Source organism: Nerophis ophidion, linkage group LG11, assembly GCF_033978795.1.
Source record: "Nerophis ophidion isolate RoL-2023_Sa linkage group LG11, RoL_Noph_v1.0, whole genome shotgun sequence".
Lineage (NCBI taxonomy): Eukaryota > Metazoa > Chordata > Actinopteri > Syngnathiformes > Syngnathidae > Nerophis > Nerophis ophidion.
Genome location: NC_084621.1, coordinates 66923867 through 66949798, shown reverse-complemented (window position 1 = coordinate 66949798; position 25932 = coordinate 66923867). Strand labels below are relative to the sequence as shown.

The following is a 25932-nucleotide window of genomic DNA, read 5'->3' as shown; positions in this document are numbered from 1 at the left end:
TGCGGCGTCTTCAGTAATGCGGACGCTGTATCGATCAGTTGTGGTGAAGAAGGAGCTGAGCCGGAAGGCAAAGCTCTCGATTTACCGGTCGATCTACGTTCCCATCCTCACCTATGGTCATGGGCTTTGGGTTATGACCGAAAGGACAATATCACGGGTACAAGCGGCCAAAATTAGTTTCCTCCGCCGGGTGGCGACTCGCGAGGCTCTCCCTTAGAGATAGGGTGAGTAGCTCTGTCTTCCGGGAGGAACTCAAAGTAAAGCCGCTGCTCCTCCACATCGAGAGGAGCCAGATGAGGTGGTTCGGGCATCTGGTCAGGATGCCACCCGAAAGCTTCCCGTAGGAGGCCACGGGGAAGACCCAGGACACGTTGGGAAGACTATGTCTCCCGGCTGGCCTGGGAACGCCTCGGGATCCCCCGGGAAGAGCTAGACGAAGTGGCTGGGGAGAGGGAAGTCTGGGTTTCCCTGCTTAGGCTGTTGCCCCCGCGACCCGACCTTGGATAAGCGGAAGAAGATGGATTGATGGATTAGTAAGATTTTATTTTACTTCATTATCTCATTGTTGTGTCATTGCAAGACATACAGAAAAAAAATATATATATACTGTCTATTTATGGTAAAAAGAACCCTTCCATCATATTTCTGGACTGTTCATGTCTTTGTAAAGAAGTAAAAGTTAGAAAACCAGCAGAAGATGAAATAATTAAAATACGCTAACGGGCATCCGATACCCCATACTCAGAGAGTATGGGGTATCGGACTGTCTTATTGTGGCGGTCCGATCCCTGTATGATCAGTGTCAGAGCTTGGTCCGCATTGCTGGCAGTAAGTCGGACTCGTTTCCAGTGAGGGTTGGACTCCGCCAAGGCTGTCCTTTGTCACCCATTCTGTTCATAACTTTTATGGACAGAATTTCTAGGCGCAGTCAAGGCGTTGAGGGGTTCCGGTTTGGTGACCGCAGGATTAGGTCTCTGCTTTTTGCAGATGATGTGGTCCTGATGGCTTCATCTGACCGGGATCTTCAGCTCTCGCTGGATCGGTTCGCAGCCGAGTGTGAAGCGACCGGAATGAGAATCAGCACCTCCAAGTCCGAGTCCATGGTTCTCGCCCGGAAAAGGGTGGAGTGCCATCTCCAGGTTGGGGAGGAGACCCTGCCCCAAGTGGAGGAGTTCAAGTACCTAGGAGTCTTGTTCACGAGTGGGGGAAGAGTGGATCGTGAGATCGACAGGCGGATCGGTGCGGCGTCTTCAGTAATGCGGACGTTGTACCGATCTGTTGTGGTGAAGAAGGAGCTGGGCCGGAAGGCAAAGCTCTCAATTTACCGGTCGATCTACGTTCCCATCCTCACCTATGGTCATGAGCTTTGGGTCATGACCGAAAGGATAAGATCACGGGTACAAGCGGCCCAAATGAGTTTCCTCCGCCGTGTGGCGGGTCTCTCCCTTAGAGATAGGGTGAGAAGCTCTGCCATCCGGGAGGAACTCAAAGTAAAGCCGCTGCTCCTCCACATGGAGAGGAGCCAGATGAGGTGGTCCGGGCATCTGGTCAGGATGCCACCCGAACGCCTCCCTAGGGAGGTGTTTAGGGCACGTCCAGCTGGTAGGAGGCCACGGGGAAGACCCAGGACACGTTGGGAAGACTATGTCTCCCGGCCGGCCTGGGAACGCCTCGGGATCCCCCGGGAAGAGCTGGACGAAGTGGTTGGGGAGAGGGAAGTCTGGGGTTCCCTGCTTAGGCTGTTGCCCCTGCGACCTGACCTCGGATAAGCGGAAGATGATGGATGGATGGATGGAATAACGGGCATACGGACACTACAGCCTAATTACTCCATTTTCCCAAATTGCGTTAGGTTGCAGAATGAATGACTATAAGACACACACACAGATAGCTTCCAATGTCTCCAAGGTGTGGCCCATTATGTCCTACCCATCTCATCAAACCTGCACATGGTTGCCATTACAACATTTACTCTCAGCTGCCCCCTCACACTCTCGACATCACTCCCTCCCACCCGGTCCATGGGAATTTTAAATGTATATTATTGCTGTGTCAGAGATAGGATTTCAAGACCTCCGGGCAAACAGTAAACCCACTGGCAGCACATTAGACAGAATACTTGACTTATTAGATATTTCCTAAACTAAACAGTGTCATCAAAGGCTAAGAACAAGAGCCATATAAAACGCTGCGGCACGCCTGCCTGTCTGTTCTGTTCTCTTCGGCCCGGCTTTCACAGGACGGGCCTTGCCAGATCTTTTCCCTCGCTTAATGTGGACAGGATGTGTGCACTTCTTTTTCTGTCACAAAGTAAGATTTTCCAAGGAAGGAGCGGGAAATGAGTCTAAGCTGATCTCCCTGAGTGTTGTGTTAAACAGGTGAAACTTCTGGGGAGGTGGCGCTGTTTGAAAAGTGTATCAGTGCAGTCAAAACGTCCACTCAATAAGCGGGCCCTTGTTGGAAGGGACGAATAAGCTGCACGGCAGCTGGGGAACGAGTGAGAGCCAGGAGAAACTGCAAGAACTCTTTATGCTCCCCTGTCTCTCTTCATGAGCTTACAATTTACAATTATGGCAAATACCCAACCTTCTCTTTAACCACCACCACAAAGAGAGTGCCCCCCTAAGCAAAATTCTTGGTCTATATTTAGATGTGCAAAGTGGAATATGGGGAACACTATTGGGGGCGTAAGAATGAGAAAACACGGTTGTAACCAATGCATGCAATCAGTACATCCACCAAAACAGGGTTTGATCGAAACAATGTCAAGTGTTAATCAAAAAACATTACACACTCTTTATTGTACACTTGTTTTACCATCTTTGAGTTACTGTCTAGAAGTTTGGGGAAATACATACAGGACGAACATCCAACCACTATTCATAATAATGCGGACTGGACACTGGCCGAGAGTGGAGTCTGCTGTCCTGGTTGCTTTGTTGGGTCTGCTCCTGTCTCTGGCCATCCTCCCTCCACCCCAGCGGACGATGGCGTGGAACACCGCAGAGGCCACCACAGTGGATATGTTTCTTTTACTTTTTATTCATAGCTGTATGTAGAAGTGTCTGGTTGTATCTGCTGCTTTAATGTCTTTAATGTCCTCTGTGTTCTTTGATGTTTGATGTTTCCCTCTTACACACATGTTAGAGGGATGTGTACTATGGCTATGAGTTGTTTTTTTCCCTTGGCCTCAGTCTGCACCCCCTCTCCAGGGCTCAGGCTAAGACCGATATTTTTATTTTATCTTCTATTCCCCCCCCCTGTTTACCTGTATCTCGTCTTTTTTTTGTAAGGGGCGCTGGAAGCCGGCAGACCCGTCAGCGATCCTGTTCTGTCTCCCTTTAATGTTTGTCTGATCTTGAATGGGATTGTGCTGAAAATTGTAATTTTCCTGAAGGAACTCTCCTGACGGAATAAATAAAGTACTATCTAATCTAATCTAATGCAAAAAAGGGCCATCAGACTGATACATAACACAGGACCCCGAGAACACACTAATGGATTATTTATAAAAACATTTGATTTAAAACTACCAGATCTCATCCAACTCAAGACTGCCCAAATGATTTATAAAGCAAGTAAAGATTTACTTCCAACAGGGTTACAGAGAAGATTTTTACAAAGAGAAGGGAATTATAATTTAAGAGGAGAACTACTTTTTAAGATCCAATATTGTAGAACAACGCAGAAACGAATGAGTATAACAATAGCAGGGGTTAAAATTGGAACTGTTTAAAGGATGAAATAAAACACAGCACCAACATAAACCAGTTTAAAAAGCTTTTTAAATCATTTATCATTCGTAAATATAAGAAAGAAGAGCAAACATTGTTTTAGAAAGACAATAATATATAATATGTACATAAATACAATTTATGATTTCATAATTATACATATAGGTTATATTAAAATGCATATATTACCACTTTATATGGAATTTAAATAAATTGTGTATATAAAATATATATATATATATATAAGTGTACAAATGTATATGTTTGATTTAAATGTTAAACTATGTATATGAGACGTGTGCTACATATATGTTGCTTATATATTGTTTAAAAAAAAAGTAATATAAGTGAAGCTTGTTTTAGATTTTATATATTTTGAACCTTGTTCTTGTTGTGATGGGGTAGGTTTATATAAGCGAGGCTTCAACCTACACCCTTTCGGCTCAATCATTGCTCAAATGAGTGTTTTTTATTTTTTATTTTCTTGTTGTTGTTCTTTGTTTTATGTGAAGATTGCCGAAATAAAATACATTGATTGATTGATTGATTGAAGTGCACACTGAAGATTTCTGTACTGAGTAATGACCCTCTAGAACAGGGGTGGGCATTACGTCGATCGCGATCGACTGGTCGATCTCGGAGGGTGTGTCAGTCGATCTCAAGCCAGGCATTAAAAAATAGACATAAAAATGAGCAATCGTCAATCATACCAAGACTTCACTTTCGTCAGTTGTTTGACATTCTCGGCACCCGAGGATCTTGTGAGATGACGCTGGCTGCTGCCAGCTCATATTTAAGAAAAAAATCACTAACAGGGCGGACGCAGAGAAACACATTTTATTTCTAGAGACTCCGTACCTACTGTCAAAACTCTAAAGACCGACTGCACAGTTCCTGTCTTCACCATAAAAGACCTGTTTCATCCTGCCTGTGCTAACAAAATAAGAGTCTCAGAAAGCTAGCGTGCACAAGCTACGGAGTTTGATGCCAATGTATTTCTCCCCCGCCCTCAGCGACCGCTTTCTCACTTGCTTGCCCACCCGCACACTCACTGACGTCACTCACCTGCTGCCAGACATTAAAGGGCCACACACATATGCTACTCTCATAACAGAGTGTTTAAAAACGAGTATGCAAGTTGGACAAATGAGATGCCAAATCCAACCACTTTCATGTGGTATTGGACAGAAAGGAGGAATTTTTTTTTTCCCTCCATTTGAAAATGCGGACGTTATCCTCGCTCATCCATGCGGACTGGACACTGGCCGAGATTGGAGTCGGCTGTCTTGGTTGCTTTGTTGGGTCTGCTCCTGTCTCTGGCCATGCTCCCTCCACCCCAGCGGACGATGGTGTGGAACACCGCAGAGGCCACCACAGTGGATATGTTTCTTTTACTTTTTATTCATAGCTGTATGTAGAAGTGTCTGGTTGTATCTGCTGCTTTAATGTCTTTAATGTCCTCTGTGTTCTTTGATGTTTGATGTTTCCCACTTACACACATGTAAGAGGGATGTGTACTATGGCTATGAGTTGTTGTTTTTTTTCCCTTGGCCTCAGTCTGCACCCCTTCTTCAGGGCCCAGGCTAAGACCGATTTTTTTAATTTTTTTTTTTTTTAATTTTTATTTTATTTTAATCTTCTATTCTTTTCCCCCCCCTTGTTTACCTGTATGTCATCTTTTTTGTAAGGGGCGCTGGAAGCCGGCAGACCCGTCAGCGATCCTGTTCTGTCTCCCTGTAATGTTTGTCTGATCTAGAATGGGATTGTGCTGAAAATTGTAATTTTCCTGAAGGAACTCTCCTGACGGAATAAATAAATTACTATCTAATCTAATCAGCACCACTGTCTAATTCCAATCAATGCAAGTCATCAGAATCAAATACACCAACTTATATTCTTGTCTTCATGAAAGAAAGGAATCTACGTGTGTTAAACATGCTTGTATTATCATTAAACACCATTAACTTGTTAACAAAAATGTCTCTTTCATGAATAAATAAATATAAATTATAAATAGGAATGAGGTAGATCTCCTCGACTTGGTCAATTGAAAAGTAGCTCGCCTGCAGAAAAAGTGTGAGCGCCCCTGATCTATGATTAGTCCTAGAAAAATGGGAGCAGGTATTACCGACATATGGTTCTGAAGTCTGTCAACTTTAACGTTACACCAATTTCTTCCCTGACAGGAGGCAATAGATCCTGGATAGAAACATGCAGTGCAGCTACATGCCTGCTTCCAGCTGAAATCCCCTTTTCCAACCATTACTTTCGATGACATTATATAATAGCTTCACTGAAACACAGTTTTCCACATCCCGGTGTAATCTTTCACTGGACTTGGAGTTGATCATGATTGTGAATGTGTGATGACACACGCACACACGTACAACGCAACCCCCAACATTCATTGGCCAATCATGATGTCATGCTTCTCGGCGTCTCTAGGCATAACGCTCTGGAAAACCGAGGATAATCCACAAAGTGTGAAAGCATGAGTCTCCCAGGTGCCAATCATATCAGTGCGCATCTGCGTGACCCCAATTTCTGTCAAAGTAACTCAGAATGGCTCGGCTAGAACAAGGCTAATAAGCGGAAGCAAATGTCACATCGTCCAAATGCCACCCGTTTACAGAGTTATATGACAACATACGTTCTACATCGGGATAAGACGTATGCACTAGAGTGTTTCCAGATGAATCAAAAGTAGGTTGTGATTCAGGTTGAGCGCTCACGGAACGTGACAATCTGGAGGTTTTCCGATATAAGAAAGCCCATACGGTCTCAGAAGAATATGGTAAATTTAGCGAGTGACATACGCTGCTGATCCGCTTGAGATGGTTTCCTGTGGACGGGACTCTCGCTGCTGTCTTGGATCCGCTTGAACTGAACTCTCGCGGCTGTGTTGGAGCCACTATGGATTGAACTTTCACAGTATCATGTTAGACCCGCTCGACATCCATTGCTTTCGGTCCCCTAGAGAGGGGGGGTTGCCCACATCTGAGGTCCTCTCCAAGGTTTCTCATAGTCAGCATTGTCACTGGCGTCCCACTGGATGTGAATTCTCCCTGCCCACTGGGTGTGAGTTTTCCTTGCCCTTTTGTGGGTTCTTCCGAGGATGTTGTAGTCGTAATGATTTGTGCAGTCCTTTGAGACATTTGTGATTTGGGGCTATATAAATAAACATTGATTGATTGATTGATTGATAGGTCACTGTTATTTCACATGAATCCACTTCGAAGCCATACAGGTTTCTCAGGACACTCTGCTTTACAAAGGACTCCAAATGCGCAACCCGAGGGTCACTGGTTCAAATCCCACCTAGTACCAACCTCGTCACGTCCGTTGTGTCCTGAGCAAGACACTTCACCCTTGCTCCTGATGAGTGCTGGTTGGCGCCTTGCATGGCAGCTCCCTCCATCAGTGTGTGAATGTGTGTGTGAATGGGTAAATGTGGAAGTAGTGTCAAAGCGCTTTGAGTACCTTGAAGGTAGAAAAGCGCTATACAAGTACAACCCATTATAAATATGTGTCTTCTTAAATCGTCACTGAGTTCCTTAGACTTGGGACATTGTCCTGACTTTTGATCAATTCAACGTCAAATAAATATTTGTATTAGGGTGCACGATACAGTCGCGGTCAAAAGTTTACATACACTTGTAAAGAACGTAATGTCATGGCTGTCTTGACTATCCAATACTTTCTACAACTGTTATTTTTTGTGATAAAGTGATTGGAACTAGGGATGCACCGAAATGAAAATTTGTGGCCGAAGCCGAATAAAATTTAAACGCTTGGCCGAAGGCTGAATACCGAATAATGAATGCAGTTTTTCACAATTTTTTTATATTGCATAAATAGCCTAGAATAAATATTTAGACATGTTTTTCAAATAAAGTAATTTTTTATTGAATATTGACATTTTTTTAATATTCCAGTAGCCTTTGCTTTTCAAAAAAAGCACAAAGTTTTTCATTTATATTAGGCCTTCAAACAAAACATCCATCCATTTTCTACCGCTTATTCCCTTTTTGGGGTTGCGGGGGGGCGCTGGCGCCTATCTCAGGTACAATCGGGCGGAAGGCGGGGTACACCCTGGACAAGTGGCCACCTCATCGCAGGGCCAACACAGATAGACAGACAACATTCACACACTAGGGCCAATTTAGTGTTGCCAATCAACCTATCCCCAGGTGCATGTCTTTGGAAGTGGGAGGTAGCCGGAGTACCCGGAGGGAACCCACGCAGTCACGGGGAGAACATGCAAACTCCACACAGAAAGATCCCGAGCCTGGATTTGAACCCAGGACTGCAGGACCTTCGTATTGTGAGGCAGACGCACTAACCCCTCTGCCACCGTGAAGCCCGTGCATCCGAAACATGCATTCCAAAAAAAAAATAAAGTGCATTAAAGTGGATAAACCCACAACAAATGAATTATTGTCCTTTTAGCAAAAGTCTGCTTAGCCACAGTAGATATGCTAATAATGTAAACAGAAGGCTCAAGCAAATCTCAATTAAGTGTATGCTTGTAACCTCATACACTTATACAGGTAGCCTACACAACATATCCCAACATCACTGCACGTTGGTTGATTGCGTCACCGCGTCAAAAAATTGCGTCACACGCCACCATTCGGCCTTGTTCTTAACTCATTCCACCGAAGGCCGAATGTGGCTTTTTTTTTGCCGTATTCGGCCGAATATATTCGGTTACCGATTAATCGGTGCATCCCTAATTGGAGCACATAATTGTTGGTCACATAAAAACATTGAAGTTTGGTTCTTTTATGAATGTATTATGGGTCTACTGAAAATGTGAGCATATCTGCTGGGTCAAAAGTATACATACAGCAATGTTAATATTTGGTTGCGTGTCCCTTGGCAAGTTTCACTGCAATAAAGCACTTTTGGTAGCCATCCACAAGCTTCTGGTTGACTTTTAAGTCAGGAAATTGGGAAGGCCATTCTAAAACCTTAATTCTACCACTTTTGACATGTGTTTGGGGTCATTGTCCTGTTAGAACACCCAACTGCGCTCAAGACCCAACCTCCAGGCTGATGATTTTAGGTTGTCCTGAAGAATTTGGAGGTAGTCCTTCTTGTTTATTGTCCCACTTACTCTCTGTAAAGCACCAGTTCCATTGGCAGCAAAACAGGCCCAGAGCATAATACTACCACCACCATGCTTGATGGTAGGAATTGGTGTTCCTGGAATTAAAGGCCTCACCTTCTCTCCTCCAAACATATTGCTGGGTATAGTGGCCAAACAGCTCAATTTTTGTTTCATCCAACCACAGAATTATCTTTGCCCACCAAACTTTAGACAAGCCTTAAGGTGTCGCTTCTGGAGCAAGGGCTTCCTTCTTGCATGGTACCCTCTCAATCCATGGTGATGCAAAACACTGTGGACACTGACAACTGTGTTCCAGCAGCTTTTAATTCATTGCAGACCTGCTTTTTGGTTGACTCTTCATCATTTTGACCAATTTTCTCTCAGCTGCACGTGATAGCTTGCGTTTTCTTCCTGATCGTGGCAGTGACAAAACTGTGTCGTGCACTTTATACTTACGAACAATTGTCTGCACAGTTGCTCTTGGGATCTTAAGCTGCTTTGAAATGGCTCCGAGTGAGTTTCCTGATTTGTTCAAGTCAATGATTCATATTTTTTAGATCTGTGCTGAGTTCCTTTGACTTTCCCATTGTTGCGTTTGTAACCGGGTCTAATGACTGCATCACATGAGCCCAATTTAAATGGGCTTAGAGAAGTCCACAGGTGTCATCAATCATAATCACACACATGAAGTTAAGAGGTCATGTCAAAATTGATAATGTTTGTTGCTGGGCTTCACGGTGGAAGAGGGGTTAGTGCGTCTGCCTCACAATACGAAGTTCCTGCAGTCCTGGGTTCAAATCCAGGCTCGGGATCTTTCTGTGTGGAGTTTGCATGTTCTCCCCGTGAATGCGTGGGTTCCCTCCGGGTACTCCGGCTTCCTCCCACTTCCAAAGACATGCACCTGGGGATAGGTTGATTGGCAACACTAAATTGGCCCTAGTGTGTGAATGTGAGTGTGAATGTTGTCTGTCTATCTGTGTTGGCCCTGCGATAAGGTGGAGACTTGTCCAGGGTGTACCCCGCCTTCCGCCCGATTGTAGCTGAGATAGGCGCCAGCGCCCCCCGTGACCCCAAAAGGGAATAAGCGGTAGAAAATGGATGGATGGATGTTGCTGGGTGTATAATTTTGACCCAACAGATGTTGGTCACATTTTAAGTAGACCCATAATAAATTCAGAAAAGAACCAAACTTCATGAATATTTTTTTGTGACAAACAAGTATGTGCTCCAATAACAAAAAAACAAGAGTTGTGGAATCTCAAGACAGCCATGACATTATGTCCTTCACAAGTGTATGTAAACGTTTGACTAGGACTGTATATATTGGACACATCCATCCATCCATCAATCTTCTTCCGCTTATCCGAGGTCGGGTCGCGGGGGCAGCAGCCTAAGCAGGAAAGCCCAGACTTCCCTCTCCCCAGCCACTTCGTCTAGCTCTTCCCTGGGGATCCCGAGGCGTTCCCAGGCCAGCCGGGAGACATAGTCTTCCCAACGTGTCCTGGGTCTTCCCCATGGCCTCCTACCGGTTGGACGTGCCCTAAAAACCTCCCTCGGGAGGCGTTCGGGTGGCATCCTGACCAGATGCCCGAACCACCTCATCCGGCTCCTCTCGATGTGGAGGAGCAGCGGCTTTACTTTGAGTTCCTCCCGGATGGCAGAGCTTCTCACCCTATCTCTAAGGGAGAGCCCCGCCACACGGCGGAGGAAACTCATTTGGGCCGCTTGTACCCGTGATCTTATCCTTTCGGTCATGACCCAAAGCTCATGACCATAGGTGAGGATGGGAACGTAGATCGACCGGTAAATTGAGAGCTTTGCCTTCCGGCTCAGCTCCTTCTTCACCACAACGGATCGGTACAACGTCCGCATTACTGAAGACGCCGCACCGATCCGCCTGTCGATCTCACGATCCACTCTTCCCTCACTCGTGAACAAGACTCCTAGGTACTTGAACTCCTCCACTTGGGGCAGGGTCTCCTCCCCAACCCGGAGATGGCACTGGACCCTTTTCCGGGAGAGAACCATGGACTCGGACTTGGAGGTGCTGATTCTCATTCCGGCCGCTTCACACTCGGCTGCGAACCGATCCAGTGAGAGCTGAAGATCATGTCAATTTGACGATTTATGAGGTCACATCGTCAAATCTCGAATCATTAAAAAAATAATAATAAATGATAAATAAAATCTTATCTGGTGAACAAAACAAACACTCCTGTTTTCCTACTTGCTGTGGTGTAAGCCTGTTGTCAGCTTCTCCTCAGCTCATTGTAAACAAGCATTTCACTTTGTCCAGGTTTCAGAGGAAGACATTGTGTGTGCTATTTGTACCAAATGTTCGGCAAACAACATCAGGCTTTAACACATCCAACTTTTTCCAGCCACTTGAAACGCTAGCATTGCTACAACGGTGTTTCAAAACCTAAGAAGTAGCCTGCTGCTAAAGAAAGTGCTACAAAGTCAACTGAAAAGAAAGACCAGGGTTATCTACAGGTACAGTTGGTCATATCCATCTTTGTTTAGGTTTCCTGTCTCCAGGTGTGCACGCACTAAAATTCAATCGAAGTGTAAAGAATAATAGATACAAATAATTTATCGGTATTGGTCTACAGAAGCAGCAAGTTGTCGGTAATGACTTGAAAAAAATATACCGTACACTCCTAATTTGTACAGCATGCTGCCAAAGACACACCACCATCGGCTGCAGTCAATTATTATCATTAACAAAGCTTGGCCAAAAAAAAAACATGGAATCTTCGACAGTTTATTATATTTCCCACCCTGTTTCCATATGAGTTGGGAAATTGTGTTAGATGTAAATAAAAACGGAATACAAGGATTTGCAAATAATTTTCAACCCATATTCAGTTGAATATGCTACAAAGACAACATATTTGATGTTCAAACTGATAAACATTGTTTTTTGTTGCAAATAATCATTAACTTTAGAATTTGATGCCAGCCACACGTGACAAAGAAGTTGGGAAAGGTGGCAATAAATACTGACAAAGTTAAGAATTGCTTATCAAACACTTATTTGGAACATCCCACAGGTGTGCAGGCTAATTGGGAACAGGTGGGTGCCATGATTGGGTATAAAAGCAGCTTCCATGAAATGCTAAGTAATTCACAAACAAGGATGGGGTGAGGGTCACCACTTTGTAAGCAAATTGTCCAACAGTTTTAGAACAACATTTCTCAAAGAGCTATTGCAAGGAATTTGGGGATTTTACCATCTACGGTCCGTAAAATCATCAAAAGGTTCAGAGAATCTGGAGAAATCCCTGCACGTAAGAGATGATATTACGGACTTTTGATCCCTCAGCCGGCACTGCATCAAAAACCGACATCAGTGTGTAAAGGATATCACCACATGGGCTCAGGAACACTTCATAAAACCACTGTCAGTAACTACAGTTGGTCGCTACATCTGTAAGTGCAAGTTAAAACTCTAATATGCAAAGCGAAAGCCATCTATCAATAAGACCCAGGAACGCCGCCGGCTTCGCTGGGCCCGAACTCATCTAAGACGGACTGATGCAAAGTGGAAAAGTGTTCTGTGGTCTGATGAGTCCACATTTTAAATAATATTTGGAAACTGTGGATGTGGTGTCCTCCGGAACAAAGAGGAAAATAACCATCCGGATTGTTATAGGCGCAAAGTTCAAAAGCCAGCCTCTGTGATGGTATGGGGGTGCATTAGTGCCCAAGGCATGGGTAACTTACACATCTGTGAAGGCACCATTAATGCTGAAAGGTACATACAGGTTTTGGAGCAACATATGTTGTCATCCAAGCAACGTTAGCATGGACGCTCCTGCTTATTTCAGCAAAACAATGCCAAGCCACGTGTTACAACAGCATGGCTTCGTACTAAAAGATTGTGGGTACTTTCCTGGCCCGCCTGCAGTCCAGACCTGTCTCCCATCTCAAATGTGTGGTGCATTATGAAGCGTAAAATACGACAACAAGACCCCAAACTGTTGAACAACTTGATCTGTACATCAAACAAGAATGGTAAATAATTCCACTTTCAAAGTTTCAACAATTGGTTTCCTCAATTCCCAAACGTTTATTGAGTGTTGTTAAAAGAAAAGGTGATGTAAAACAGTGGTGAACATGCCCTTTCCCAACTACTTTGACACGTGTTGCAGCCATGAAATTGTAACTTAATTATGATTTGCAAAAAAAAAAAGTTTATGAGTTTGAACATCAAATATGTTGTCTTTGTACAGCATTCAACTGAATATGGGTTGAAAAGGATTTGCAAATCATTGTATTCCGTTTATATTTACATCTAACACAATTTCCCAACTCATAGGGAAACGGGGTTTGTATATTATATACGATCTTAGTGACTGTAATATAGAGTGTATTTAATTGAGCCTGTAGGTATAATTCTAATCTTGTGGACATTAGACAATCCAACATAAATTCAGAAATGTGCACCTAATTCTTGAGTACAAAATCATTGTATTAACATTCATTCTAATGTTCAAATAAATGATTTTGTGCCTAAAAGTAATAATACATTTAAGCCTATAATGGATGGAGTTCAGTACATTTCTGACTGGAATAGTAGAAACTTTATAGATCTGAAAGAAAAGAATGTTGGTCACGAAAAAATGCACAGGCAAAATAATGAAAATCCATCCATCCATCCATCCATCATCTTCCGCTTATCCGAGGTCGGGTCGCGGGGGCAACAGCCTAAGCAGGGAAACCCAGACTTCCCTCTCCCCAGCCACTTCGTCTAGCTCTTCCCGGGGGATCCCGAGGCGTTCCCAGGCCAGCCGGGAGACATAGTCTTCCCAACGTGTCCTGGGTCTTCCCCGTGGCCTCCTACCGGTTGGACGTGCCCTAAACACATCCCTAGGGAGGCGTTCGGGTGGCATCCTGACCAGATGCCCGAACCACCTCATCTGGCTCCTCTCGATGTGGAGGAGCAGCGGCTTTACTTTGAGTTCCTCCCGGATGGCAGAGCTTCTCACCCTATCTCTAAGGGAGAGACCCGCCACACGGCGGAGGAAACTCATTTCGGCCGCTTGTACCCGTGATCTTATCCTTTCGGTCATGACCCAAAGCTCATGACCATAGGTGAGGATGGGAACGTAGATCGACCGGTAAATTGAGAGCTTTGCCTTCCGGCTCAGCTCCTTCTTCACCACAACGGATCGGTACAACGTCCGCATTACTGAAGACGCCGCACCGATCCGCCTGTCGATCTCACGATCCACTCTTCCCTCACTCGTGAACAAGACTCCTAGGTACTTGAACTCTTCCACTTGGGGCAGGGTCTCCTCCCCAACCCGGAGATGGCACTCCACCCTTTTCCGGGCGAGAACCATGGACTCGGACTTGGAGGTGCTGATTCTCATTCCGGTCGCTTCACACTCGGCTGCGAACCGATCCAGCGAGAGCTGAAGATCCCGGCCAGATGAAGCCATCAGGACCACATCATCTGCAAAAAGCAGAGACCTAATCCTGCGGTTACCAAACCGGAACCAGAATAATGAAAATCTTTTCCAAATTGACAAACATCAGAGTATAAACATTGTGTGTTGTTTTTAACTATTTCGGTAAAAATGTGGTTCTTTTCAGAGTTGCAAAGTTGAAAGCCACTGTAATATCACTTTGGCCATGGAACTTTGAGCTCTCTTTTTATTACTTCTTGCCGAAACAATGTTTGACACTTTTCTTCATGTTCTCTGGCGACTCCCGTAGAATTCCCATTAAAAACATGGGAAGTCATATTACTAAATCTTTGTGACGGCACAATACAGTTGAGCTACTTGCTTGTAGGACGTCTGCATGTGAATGAACTACTTTATCTTGACGCCATCAGAGTTTATACGTTTGACCCCCTGTTGTGCTACCCGCTATTGTTTACCAGAAGCATAAAGCCGATAGCGAGCCTCTGTTCTTTTGTGTGTCGGACAGGGGGAAAAAAATCAAATAGCAAGACCCCATCTTAATAAAAAATAACAACAATAATAGGTTTCTAAACGCCAAAAAGGCTGTAATTTATCCGCTCATTTTCAAGTGGAAAACAGTGGGGGGAAGACATTTATAATGTGAAGTCACCTCTTTCTGTATGCCTTGGCCGCAAGCAAGAAAGGCATCAAAGGGGCAGACTTTTTTTCTTAATAGATCCAACTTTGTTTTAAGTAACAAAAGGCAACCTGTAATGCACTTTAACTGAACCACAACAAAGAAGCAATGAAAGGTCACAACCTTGGAGCTTGGAAATGGATGTTGAGTGCCTCGGAGTGACTGTCAACTGTACTTTAAACATGGCATACTCCAAAGCTGAGGGCGCCAAGAGGGGCCATTTTAACAAGCTCCCTGTGCTCAAAAATTCTAGTGGGTGGTTTTCCTCCTTTGGGGTTTTAATGACATGTCTTTAAGGAGTATGAAGGACACCACCACACACTGCACTTTTCCCAGGCCACAGAGCATCTCCTCCGTCTGAAATATTTGGAGAAATAGCCATGTCAGAAACTCACCAATTCTCCTCATGGCACACTAAACAACATACTAAAGGAAGAGAAGCATCTTAATGACAGAACAATTTATGCAAGTGGACATTCCTAAAGCACTGGGTCAGATGGAAAACTTTCCACCATGTGGAGGAGAAGCCAAGAAAGGAAAGAACCCCGTTTGATAAGACCGTTGTGCTGCTAAATATGGTACTTACATGCGTACGAAAAATTAAGTTGTAAGAGAAACGACAATCAATGATGTTTGTCTTTTTTTCAAGTACCTCGGGGTCTGGGAAAGTCCTGGCATAAAAACAAAGAATTAAAAAGGCTGGATGATGAAAAGAAACATTGGCAAAATAGAGATTTAATGTGGTCCAAATGGACAGGGACAGTAAGCTCCTCAACAAAAACCTGGTCATGGGACAAACAGCAGCCAACATCTTGCTTCTATAATTGTCTTGACTTCAAAACCTGGATCTGCCCTGTGCCTTGGTGCAGTATTAGTTTACGAAGACATAGGCTGCCGCATTACAACTCATATTTCTGTTGCTGAGGAAAACGCAGCTAAATCCAGAGTAATGACAGTAAGCGGCCTTAAGCAGGTTGACTGAGTGCGACTCGGGATCCACAGAGACGCCGGCCAAACCCACCATGCCCTGCTCCTAATCTCGAGCAAGGCGTGATTTAATAGCACTGACACACACCATTCCTCGGAGCTCCATTGGAGATTTATTACTTCAGCAATCCCCGACCAATCCAAACCAAAGACCTGATTCAGATCAACAAATAAATTCTGACAGCCGGATGTGACAAACGAACCCTTATAAAGTCACAATAACTGCAGGATGAAGTAAAATTACATTAGACTGTGAAGAAAGGGATTAAGAATTCTACATGAAAACAGAGTGAAAGGTTGGTTGAAAATTTTGACCATTATGAGATAACAAAAAAAAGACTAACTTAAAATCGTATACAGTATAAGTTAGAGGCTGCATAAAGTTTCAGAGTCTTTAACAAATTAAAGTTAAAGTCCCATCGATAGTTACACACACACACTAGGTGTGGTGAAATTATCCTCTGCATCTGACCCATACCCATGTTCAACCCCTGGGAGGTGAGAGGAGCAGTGAGCAGCAACGGTGGCTGCGCTCGGGAATCATTTTGGTGATTCAACCCCCAATTCCAACCCTTGATGCTGAGTGCCAAGCAGGGAGGTAATGAGTCCCATTTTATAGTCTTTGGTATGACTCGGCCTGTTTACCTGTATCTCATCTTTTTTGTAAGGGGCGCTGGAAGCCGGCAGACCCGTCAGCGATCCTGTTCTGTCTCCCTGTAATGTTTCTTTGATCTTGAATGGGATTGTGCTGAAAATTGTAATTTTCCTGACGGAATAAATAAAGTACTATCTAATCCAGGGGTGCCCATTACGTCGATCGCGATCGACTGGTCGATCTCGGAGGGTGTGTCAGTCGATCTCAAGCCAGGCATTAAAAAATAGACATAAAAATGAGCAATCATCAATCATACCAAGACTTCACTTTCGTCAGTTGTTTGACATTCTCGGCACCCGAGGATCTTGTGAGATGACGCTGGCTGCTGCGAGCTCATATTTAAGAAAAAAATCACTAACAGGGCGGACGCAGAGAAACACATTTTATTTCTAGAGACTCCGTACCTACTGTCAAAACTCTAAAGACCGACTGCACAGTTCCTGTCTTCACCATAAAAGACCTGTTTCATCCTGCCTGTGCTAACAAAATAAGAGTCTCAGAAAGCTAGCGTGCACAAGCTAGCAAGCTACGGAGTTTTATGCCAATGTATTTCTCCCCCGCTTTCTCACTTGCTTGCCCACCCGCACACTCACTGACGTCACTCACCTGCTGCCAGACATTAAAGGGCCACACACATATGCTACTCTCATAACAAAGTGTTTAAAAACGAGTATGCAAGTTGGACAAATGAGATGCCAAATCCAACCACTTTCATGTGGTATTGGACAGAAAGGAGGACTTTTTTTTTCCTCCATTTGAAAATGCGGACGTTATCAGCACCACTGTCTAATTCCAATCAATGCAAGTCATCAGAATCAGGTAATACACCAACTTATATTCTTGTCTTCATGAAAGAAAGGAATCTATGTGTGTTAAACATGCTTGTATTATCATTAAACACCATTAACTTGTTAACAAAAATGTCTCTTTCATAAATAAATAAATATAAATTATAAATAGGAATGAAGTAGATCTCCTCGACTTGGTCAATTGAAAAGTAGCTCACCTGCAGAAAAAGTGTGAGCACCCCTGATCTAATCTAATCTAATCTTGCAGCTGCTATTGTTCTTCTGCACAAGTCTCGCACAACATGATGTAGTTGTGTTATGTGCGCAATGACGAGTTGTAGAGAACTAGTTCTATTATAGATGGTACACTATGTGAAGGTATGCCAAGGGTTAAGTGAGATTTATCAAAAACATTCTATAAAATAGCAGTCGGTCATAAATACTTAATAAACAGATTTATTGAATACCACTTCAACAAAATATGAATGTAAGTTCACAAACTGTGAAAAGAAATGCAACAATGCAATATTCTGTGTTGACAGCTAGATTTTTTGTGGACATGTCCCATGTTATACAATTTAATCAATCAGAAACTGATGACATAGTGCTGTATTTTACTTCATTATCTTTTTTTTGCAACTAAAATGCTTTGCTCTGATTAGGGGGTACTTGAATTACCCGGTTTAGAGGGGTTAGTGCGTCTGCCTCACAATACGAAGGTCCTGCAGTCCTGGGTTCAAATCCAGGCTCCGGATCTTTCTGTGTGCAGTTTGCATGTTCTCCCCGTGAATGCGTGGGTTCCCTCCGGGTACTCCGGCTTCCTCCCACTTCCAAAGACATGCACCTGGGGATAGGTTGATTGGCAACACTAAATTGGCCCTAGTGTGTGAATGTGAGTGTGAATGTTGTCTGTCTATCTGTGTTGGCCCTGCGATGAGGTGGCCACTTGTCCAGGGTGTACCCCACCTTCCGCCCGATTGTAGCTGAGATAGGCGCCAGCGTCCCCCGCGACCCCAAAAGGGAATAAGCGGTAAAAAATGGATGGATGAATTAAAAAAAATTCCACAGGGGGTACGTCACTGAAAAAAGGTTGAGAACCACTGTTGTAGAGGACGTTAAAGGCAGTGCAGTCACGGCAGCCCTTAATAATGTCGGCCAGGTGAAAATTGGGACAAATTCAGGAAAATGATTGTCGGGAGGTGCACTGAAATTCAGGAGTCTCCCGGAAAAAAAGGTGAATTCATAGAAGGTGAATTCATTAAAAAGTGCATGTTACATTTTTTAAGAAATCTTTTCTCGCGGCCCAGCCTCACCCAATTTCTGCATCCAGTGGCCCCCAGGTGAGTTGAGTTTGAGACCCCTGCTTTATACCATGAAATGATTAACGTGGACCCCGACTTACAAGTTGAAAAACGTATTGGGGTGTTACCATTTAGTGGTCAATTGTACGGAATATGTACTGTACTGTGCAATCTACTAATAAAAGTCTCATACAATCAATCAATGTATTTCATTTCATTCACGAGATGCTTTGCATTGAAGGGGGCAGAGGGTGATTTATAAATGGAAGATTAACGGCAAGCTTGTATAAATCTGAATGTTTGTATACACGATATATTAATCCTTTGTGCAGTAGGATTCATATGCACACTTTGAATGAGACCCCTGATGTGTGGGGGATTGCGATAAGAAATGAATGAATGAGAGACACAAGTCTGTTGGTGTCATTCATGCCCACCAGAGAAGCACATTCGTCATCCCGACTTTTAGTACTTTGTCCTCCTTTCCTGCCTATTTGACTTCTTGCTGAAAAAAAAAAGACACTGAGAACAACTGGCTCTCATTAGTTGTCACTGTCACTATTTGGTTTGGAGAATTTTGTGGGGTTAATGCTCTAATCTAATATTCAGGCTGCAGTGTTTACACATGCGAGTCCCTGAATGAGGTAGGCTCATTGTGTCTGTGGGCAGGCTACTGAGAGAAAATGAGATGTGGACATTAAAACTATGCTGTGTACTGGGAAAGTAAAAAGACCATATTCGAAGACATCTTGAATTTAATGTAATATTTATTTCATCTCAGTTTATATTTATGGGGTAATGCACGGAATGGGAATGTAAAAGAAAAACCAAAGGCGCATTCTTAGGTTACAATACGAGCTCTTAAGGCCGGTCATTCAAAATTCAGTAATGCTTTTAACTTAACGTCATTAGCTTGGGCTTCGTGTTTTCAACAAACAAACAACAAAAGGGACTTCAAACTCCAAAGTCTTCAAGACTGGGTTTGTGGTTCATAAAAGCAAAGGCTTGGGGGACTTAAAAAAAAAAACAGTAGGGATGCTTTTGATTAGGTCTTGTAATGTCCTGCTAAAATTCCTTCTGGTGCTGCCAGACAGCCATGTCTGCGTCAGCAAGGGAAACAGCAGCAACCTCACATTAGTGAAGATGGGCGGCAGGTGGTTTGCTAAGGAAAGGGACTAAGGAGCCACATAACGCCTCGACTACTGTAACGTATTATTTTCGGGTCTCCCCATGTCTAGCATTAAAAGATTACAGTTGGTACAAAATGCGGCTGCTAGACTTTTGACAAGAACAAGAAAGTTTGATCACATTACACCTGTACTGGCTCACCTGCACTGGCTTCCTGTGCACTTAAGATGTGACTTTAAGGTTTTACTACTTACGTATAAAATACTACACGGTCTAGCTCCATCCTATCTTGCCGATTGTATTGTACCATATGTCCCGGCAAGAAATCTGCGTTCAAAGGACTCCGGCTTGTTAGTGATTCCCAAAGCCCAAAAAAAGTCTGCGGGCTATAGAGCGTTTTCCGTTCGGGCTCCAGTACTCTGGAATGCCCTCCCGGTAACAGTTTGAGATGCCACCTCAGTAGAAGCATTTAAGTCTCACCTTAAAACTCATTTGTATACTCTAGCCTTTAAATAGACTCCCTTTTTAGACCAGTTGATCTGCCGTTTCTTTTCTTTTTCTTCTATGTCCCACTCTCCCCTGTGGAGGGGGTCCGGTCCGATCCGATGGCCATGTACTGCTTGCCTGTGTATCGGCTGGGGACATCTCTGCGCTGCTGATCCGCCTCCGCTTGGGATGGTTTCCTGCTGGCTCCGCTGTGAACGGGACTCTCGCTGCTGTGTTGGATCCGCTTTGGACTGGACTCTCGCGACTGTGTTGGATCCATTGTGGATTGAACTTTCACAGTATCATGTTAGACCCGCTCGACATCCATTGCTTTCCTCCTCTCCAAGGTTCTCATAGTCATCATTGTCACCGACGTCCCACTGGGTGTGAGTTTTCCTTGCCCTTATGTGGGCCTACCGAGGATGTCGTGGTGGTTTGTGCAGCCCTTTGAGACACTCGTGATTTAGGGCTATATAAGTAAACATTGATTGATTGATTGATTGATTTGTATACTCTAGCCTTCAAACATCTCATCTAAAAATGTGTTTACTTTTTAACAGGCATGATCGATGTTAAAACTGTCTTGTTTTGGGAGCCACACACCGATTAAATGGATTTCAGTTGATTTTAAAGGGAACTGTTGTTTTGAGATACAAGTGTTTTAAGTTAAGAGCACCGTCACGGAACCAATTAAGCTCGTAAATTAAGGTACTACTATATTTGCATGAGGACTTTAGGAAATTATAAGAACAGATAATTTGCAACCACATGAATGTCATAGTGGGACATCAACAGAAACCCACTTCTAATCACACACACACACACACACACACACACACACACACACACACACACACACACACACACACACACACACACACACACACACAATTGCATGTGTTACCTTTCCAGATATATAAAGTGTAATATATACATAGGTATGTTTTTTTTCTAATTATTTTTAGTTTGTTTCCAATTGGTTTTTAATCTTCATTATTTACTTTGTTCTTACAGTATGTCTCTATATACCTTTTTAAATATTTTTTTATTCACTTTGGCCAAGGGGGGTGCGATTCAATTTCTTACACACACTTGTGATTACTTATGTTCACCAGAGGGGGGAGCACTTCAAATTTTTACACACACTTGTTATTTCATATGTTGACAGGTGGGGGAGCACTTTTAAAACCGACACACAGTCAATTTGAAAAATCCCTCCTTTTTGGGACCACCCTAATTTTGATAGATTTCACCACCAAGGGTACAAATGAGAACTCTATCTTTAGTTTTTTGTAATGTGCTTATGGCCGATGACAAACGAGTTTTGGACCACAGATGGCCCCTGTGTCGCACTTTGGCCAAACCAGCTTTAGAAGCCAACTGTTTATGGCCACTATAGTCTTAGTACCGTAGTGTATTTGTTCATCCTATGGTCACATATTTGACGCGGGTTGTCTTACGTTAGCGCCGGAAGTCGTACAATCAGCTGTTCACCTGGCTGTTTTTTTTTGGGAATGAATAGGGAAGTCCTTCCTTAGCTGCCGTCTTGTTTTATCATATATTGCTGCCTTTGCACCTGTCAATGTTTACTTTTCTATGCAAATTAAATCAATAAAAAAATCCTGACTTTGGAGCAATGTTCACAGACTCTAGAATTTGGTTCTCTAATAGAAACAATGGTTTTCCATATTAGGACCCTTATTTCGGTCCTAACTGGTTCACCGGTCCTCAGATGGAAAGTACTTTTCCTTGTTGATGTCTCAAGAAGGGTAGAAATACAAAAACACACACGTACACCACACAAACATGTAGGACATGCTCCGCAGAGAAAATGCCTTCATTTGTTTTCTTTTTGAACAATTCTGGTTCGGAGGACCTTTTCGGGAATCATTAATGTCTCTACTACATAATTTTGACTAGGCAAAAGACCAGGCAAATACATGCAAAACTACGAATTTCACTACATAATCCAAAGAGAACTCAATACCCGCTACGGCTTGTTTTTGTGGGTAAAACAAATCTTGCTTTTACAGGTGAGAAAGAAATCCTTTTCCTTTTTTTATCCCCTTAAAAAAAGAAACCGTCTAGCTCGGTATGTGTCTGCACGAGTTGGCCTGGTGTGACCTGGTTTTACTGGTCCCCTGGGTCTCTGACCCGGTTTCCTTCGCAGGCACAGACCCAGGGCTCTCCTGGCTCCGTTCACCTGAGTCGACACCCGATCTGAGAGTTGACCGCGGGGGCTCGCTGTCTGCCCTAAAAGACGCTGACAAAATTTCAACCCTCGTGATTTAATCTGGAGTTTCACGCCAATTTTGCCAAAACCCATGGTGGGGAGAGCAAATTCAGCTGCTACTGATCTCAAATAGATTGAGTTTCCAAGGGCTCGGATTTAAGCTACATTGATGCTTTGAGAAGTGGGTGAGTTAGGGTGCAGAGAGCGAACAGGCAAGGTGACTTGTTGTTACTGGCTGTCAATTAGCAGTTGATTCAAACAGGAGGGTCAGTGAGAGATGGGGGAAAAAGGGGAAAAAATATTTAGTTTCATAACAAAAGAAGGGCAGCGAGATGAACCCTGGCTAAGAATCGGTGCAAAGATGGGATGAGACAACAGCACTTACTAAACAGATGCGGAGCTGCCAAAATGGAAAGGGAGATGGCTGAATAGGGAGGATTATTTATTATTGTACTCAGCAGCAACAGGGCAAATGAAAATAGAGCTGAGCAGGATGGGAAAGGGGTTGGAGGGGAAAAGGGATCGAGCCCTCAGAGAGCATTAATGGCCAGGTTGACTGGTTAAGAGCGCACCTCTGAGGAACGTCAGCTCCTATATTTCCAGAAAACCCTTTGGAAAGAGGCAGAAATCAAAGCAAACATCGCCCTCGGCTTCACTCAGTCTCACCATTTTTTTCTTGTTTTCTGCTGCCTTCCCTGTCAAGCTTCCTGTACTGCGCTCGTGTTTTTGTTTTTTTATTATTTCTGTCTCTCGGAGACAAAATGAAACACTCATCGCAAGGTGCGGCGATCCCTGCCACAGCTCACTTGTCCGCAGAAAAGGATCCAGAATCAGGTCGGAATCTAATGTGCTTCTGATGTTCCGCTGCCGCTGTGACAGGAAAGATAAATAGATAGTTAAGGACGAACTGAGCTTCCAAGCTTTAACAGTGTAACATCTTCTAGCGGGGACACGGGGAAGAAAAACTGCAGTTCGTTTTATATGCGGACACCCTTCATCTGAGGGAACATCTGGATTGCTTTTTTGTCAAAAACAACAGAATAATGGAGAGTTGGCGCACACAACTAAAGGCTTTAAAACATGACAACAATAAAAGTCGTCTTCTCTGTTCAAACTTACTATTTATGTGTGGTTGTGTAGATGATGTGCACAGAAAAGAAGCCCCAGAGGAGCACTGGCTCCTTCATACAAAGAACTCAAAGTATTCCTCAAACCCACTGACAAACCAAAGCGGCTACCGACCGATGTGTTCGTGTCTACTGTAAATCCAATTCTCACCGCAGTTCGTGTTGGTTGGCAATGCACTCCGCTTTATAATCAAGTGCTGTATTAGTCAAGCCTCCGCTTTGCACATTTTCAGGCGTTTAAACACAGTCACGCACACAGAGACTGAGCACAAAACAATCTTTAAAGGGGAACATTATCACAATTTCAGAAGGGTTAAAACCAATAAAAATCAGTTCCCAGTGGCTTATTTTATTTTTGGAAGTTTTTTTCAAAATTTTACCCATCACGCAATATCCCGAAAAACTGCGTCAAAGTGCCTGATTTTCACCATCGCTATACCCAGCCGTGCATTTTCCTGTGACGTCACTGCGTGACGCCAATACAAGCAAACATGGCGGATAGAACAGAAAGATATAGCGACATTAGCTCGGATTCAGACTCGGATTTCAGCGGGTTAAGCGATTCAACAAATTACGCATGTATTGAAACGGATGGTTGGAGTGTGGAGGCTGATAGCGAAAACGAAATTGAAGAAGAAACTGAAGCTATTGAGCCATGTCACGACAGACAACGGCAACGAGGACAAATTCGGCGATCGCCTTCCAACCAACGATTGCATCTTTTGACAACTGGTGCAACTTGAATCCGTCGATTGGTATGTGTTTGTTTGGCATTCAATGTGGGTGGAGGGAAAGGCTGGATGCAAATATAGCTACAAATGAGGCATAATGATGCAATATGTAAATACAGCTAGCCTAAATAGCATGTTAACATCGATTAGCATGCCGTGACCATTGATATGTCTGATTAGCACACTCCCCGTAAGTCAACTTGAATCCGTCCCTGATCGTGTTGTTACACCCTCCGACAACACACCGACGAGGCATGATGTCTCCAAGGTACGGAAAACAGTCGAAAAAACGGAAAACAACAGAGCTGATTTGACTTGGTGTGTGTAATGTGTTTGAGAAAATGGCGGATTACTTCCTGTTGTGATGTCACGGGTGAAAGGTCATTGCTCCGACAGCCATACTTGCCAACCTTGAGACCTCCAATTTCGGTAGGTGGGGGTGGGGGGCGTGGTCGGGGGCGTGGTTAAGAGGTGAGGAGTATATTTACCGCTAGATTCATAGATTCACGAAGTCAAGTATTTCATATATATATATATATGTATATATATATATATCTATATATATATATATATATATATATGTAGGTGTGGGAAAAAATCACAATCTCCGGATAATCCAATCAAGACATATATATATATATATATATATATATATGGGGCGGTTTAGCTCGGTATGTAGAGTGGCCGTACCAGCAACTTGAGGGTTGCAGGTTCGATTCCCGCTTCCCCCATCCTAGTCACTGCCGTTGTGTCCTTGGGCAAGACACTTTACCCACCTGCTCCCAGTGCCACCCACACTGGTTTGAATGTAACTTAGTTATTGGGTTTCACTATGTAAAGCACTTTGAGTCACTAGAGAAAAAGCTCTATATAAATATAATTTAATTCAATATATATATATATTTTTTTTTTTATTCTATATATATATATATATATATTATATATATAAAATAAATACTTGAATTTCAGTGTTCATTTATCTACACATTTACACACACAACACTCATCTACTCATTGTTGAGTTGAGGGTTGAATATTCCATCCTTGTTTTTCTAACCATATGCATTTACACTAGATGGCAGTGTTGTTCTGTTTCAGAGTGTCACAACACATTGCTGTTTGGCAGACGAACTGCTTTAGGTAGACGAATTCGGACTATTGTTCTTTTTTGTTGTCTTACCGCACTGGGAGGACGATAATGAAACTGCCTAACAATAAACCCACATAAGAAACCAAGAACTCGCCTTCGATCATTCTACAGTTATAACGTCATTGGGCAGACACGCTCTTGGTACACGTCACTCAGGTCCGCATTGAGCTGTAGGGGGCGTGGCCTCCAGCTTTGCCTGAATTTCGGGAGAAAAGTTGTCCCGGGAGGTTTTCGGGAGAGGCGCTGAATTTTGGGAGTTTCCCAGAAAATCCAGGAGGGTTGGCAAGTATGCCGGCAGCGAACAATTGAAAGGCGTTTGGTCTTTTTTCTGCAACATGGAGGTATATATTGACGCTTACATAGGTCTGGTGATAATGTTCCCCTTTAA

General features: G+C 43.5%; 1 protein-coding gene across 4 annotated transcripts in view; it reads right to left on the bottom strand.

The window, feature by feature from the left end:
* Positions 1-25932, bottom strand: part of LOC133562376 (intermembrane lipid transfer protein VPS13B-like) — an 819661-nt gene that overhangs the window by 378262 nt on the left and 415467 nt on the right. The window contains exon 35 of one of the 4 annotated variants that reach the window (XM_061916537.1): positions 14412-15315. The exons of the other annotated variants lie outside the window; for them this stretch is intronic. Coding sequence (XP_061772521.1) covers positions 15208-15315 — 108 coding nt within the window. The 3' untranslated portion in view covers positions 14412-15207. Of the gene's footprint in view, positions 1-14411; positions 15316-25932 lie in introns of those variants that run through there. 4 annotated transcript variants of the gene reach the window in all.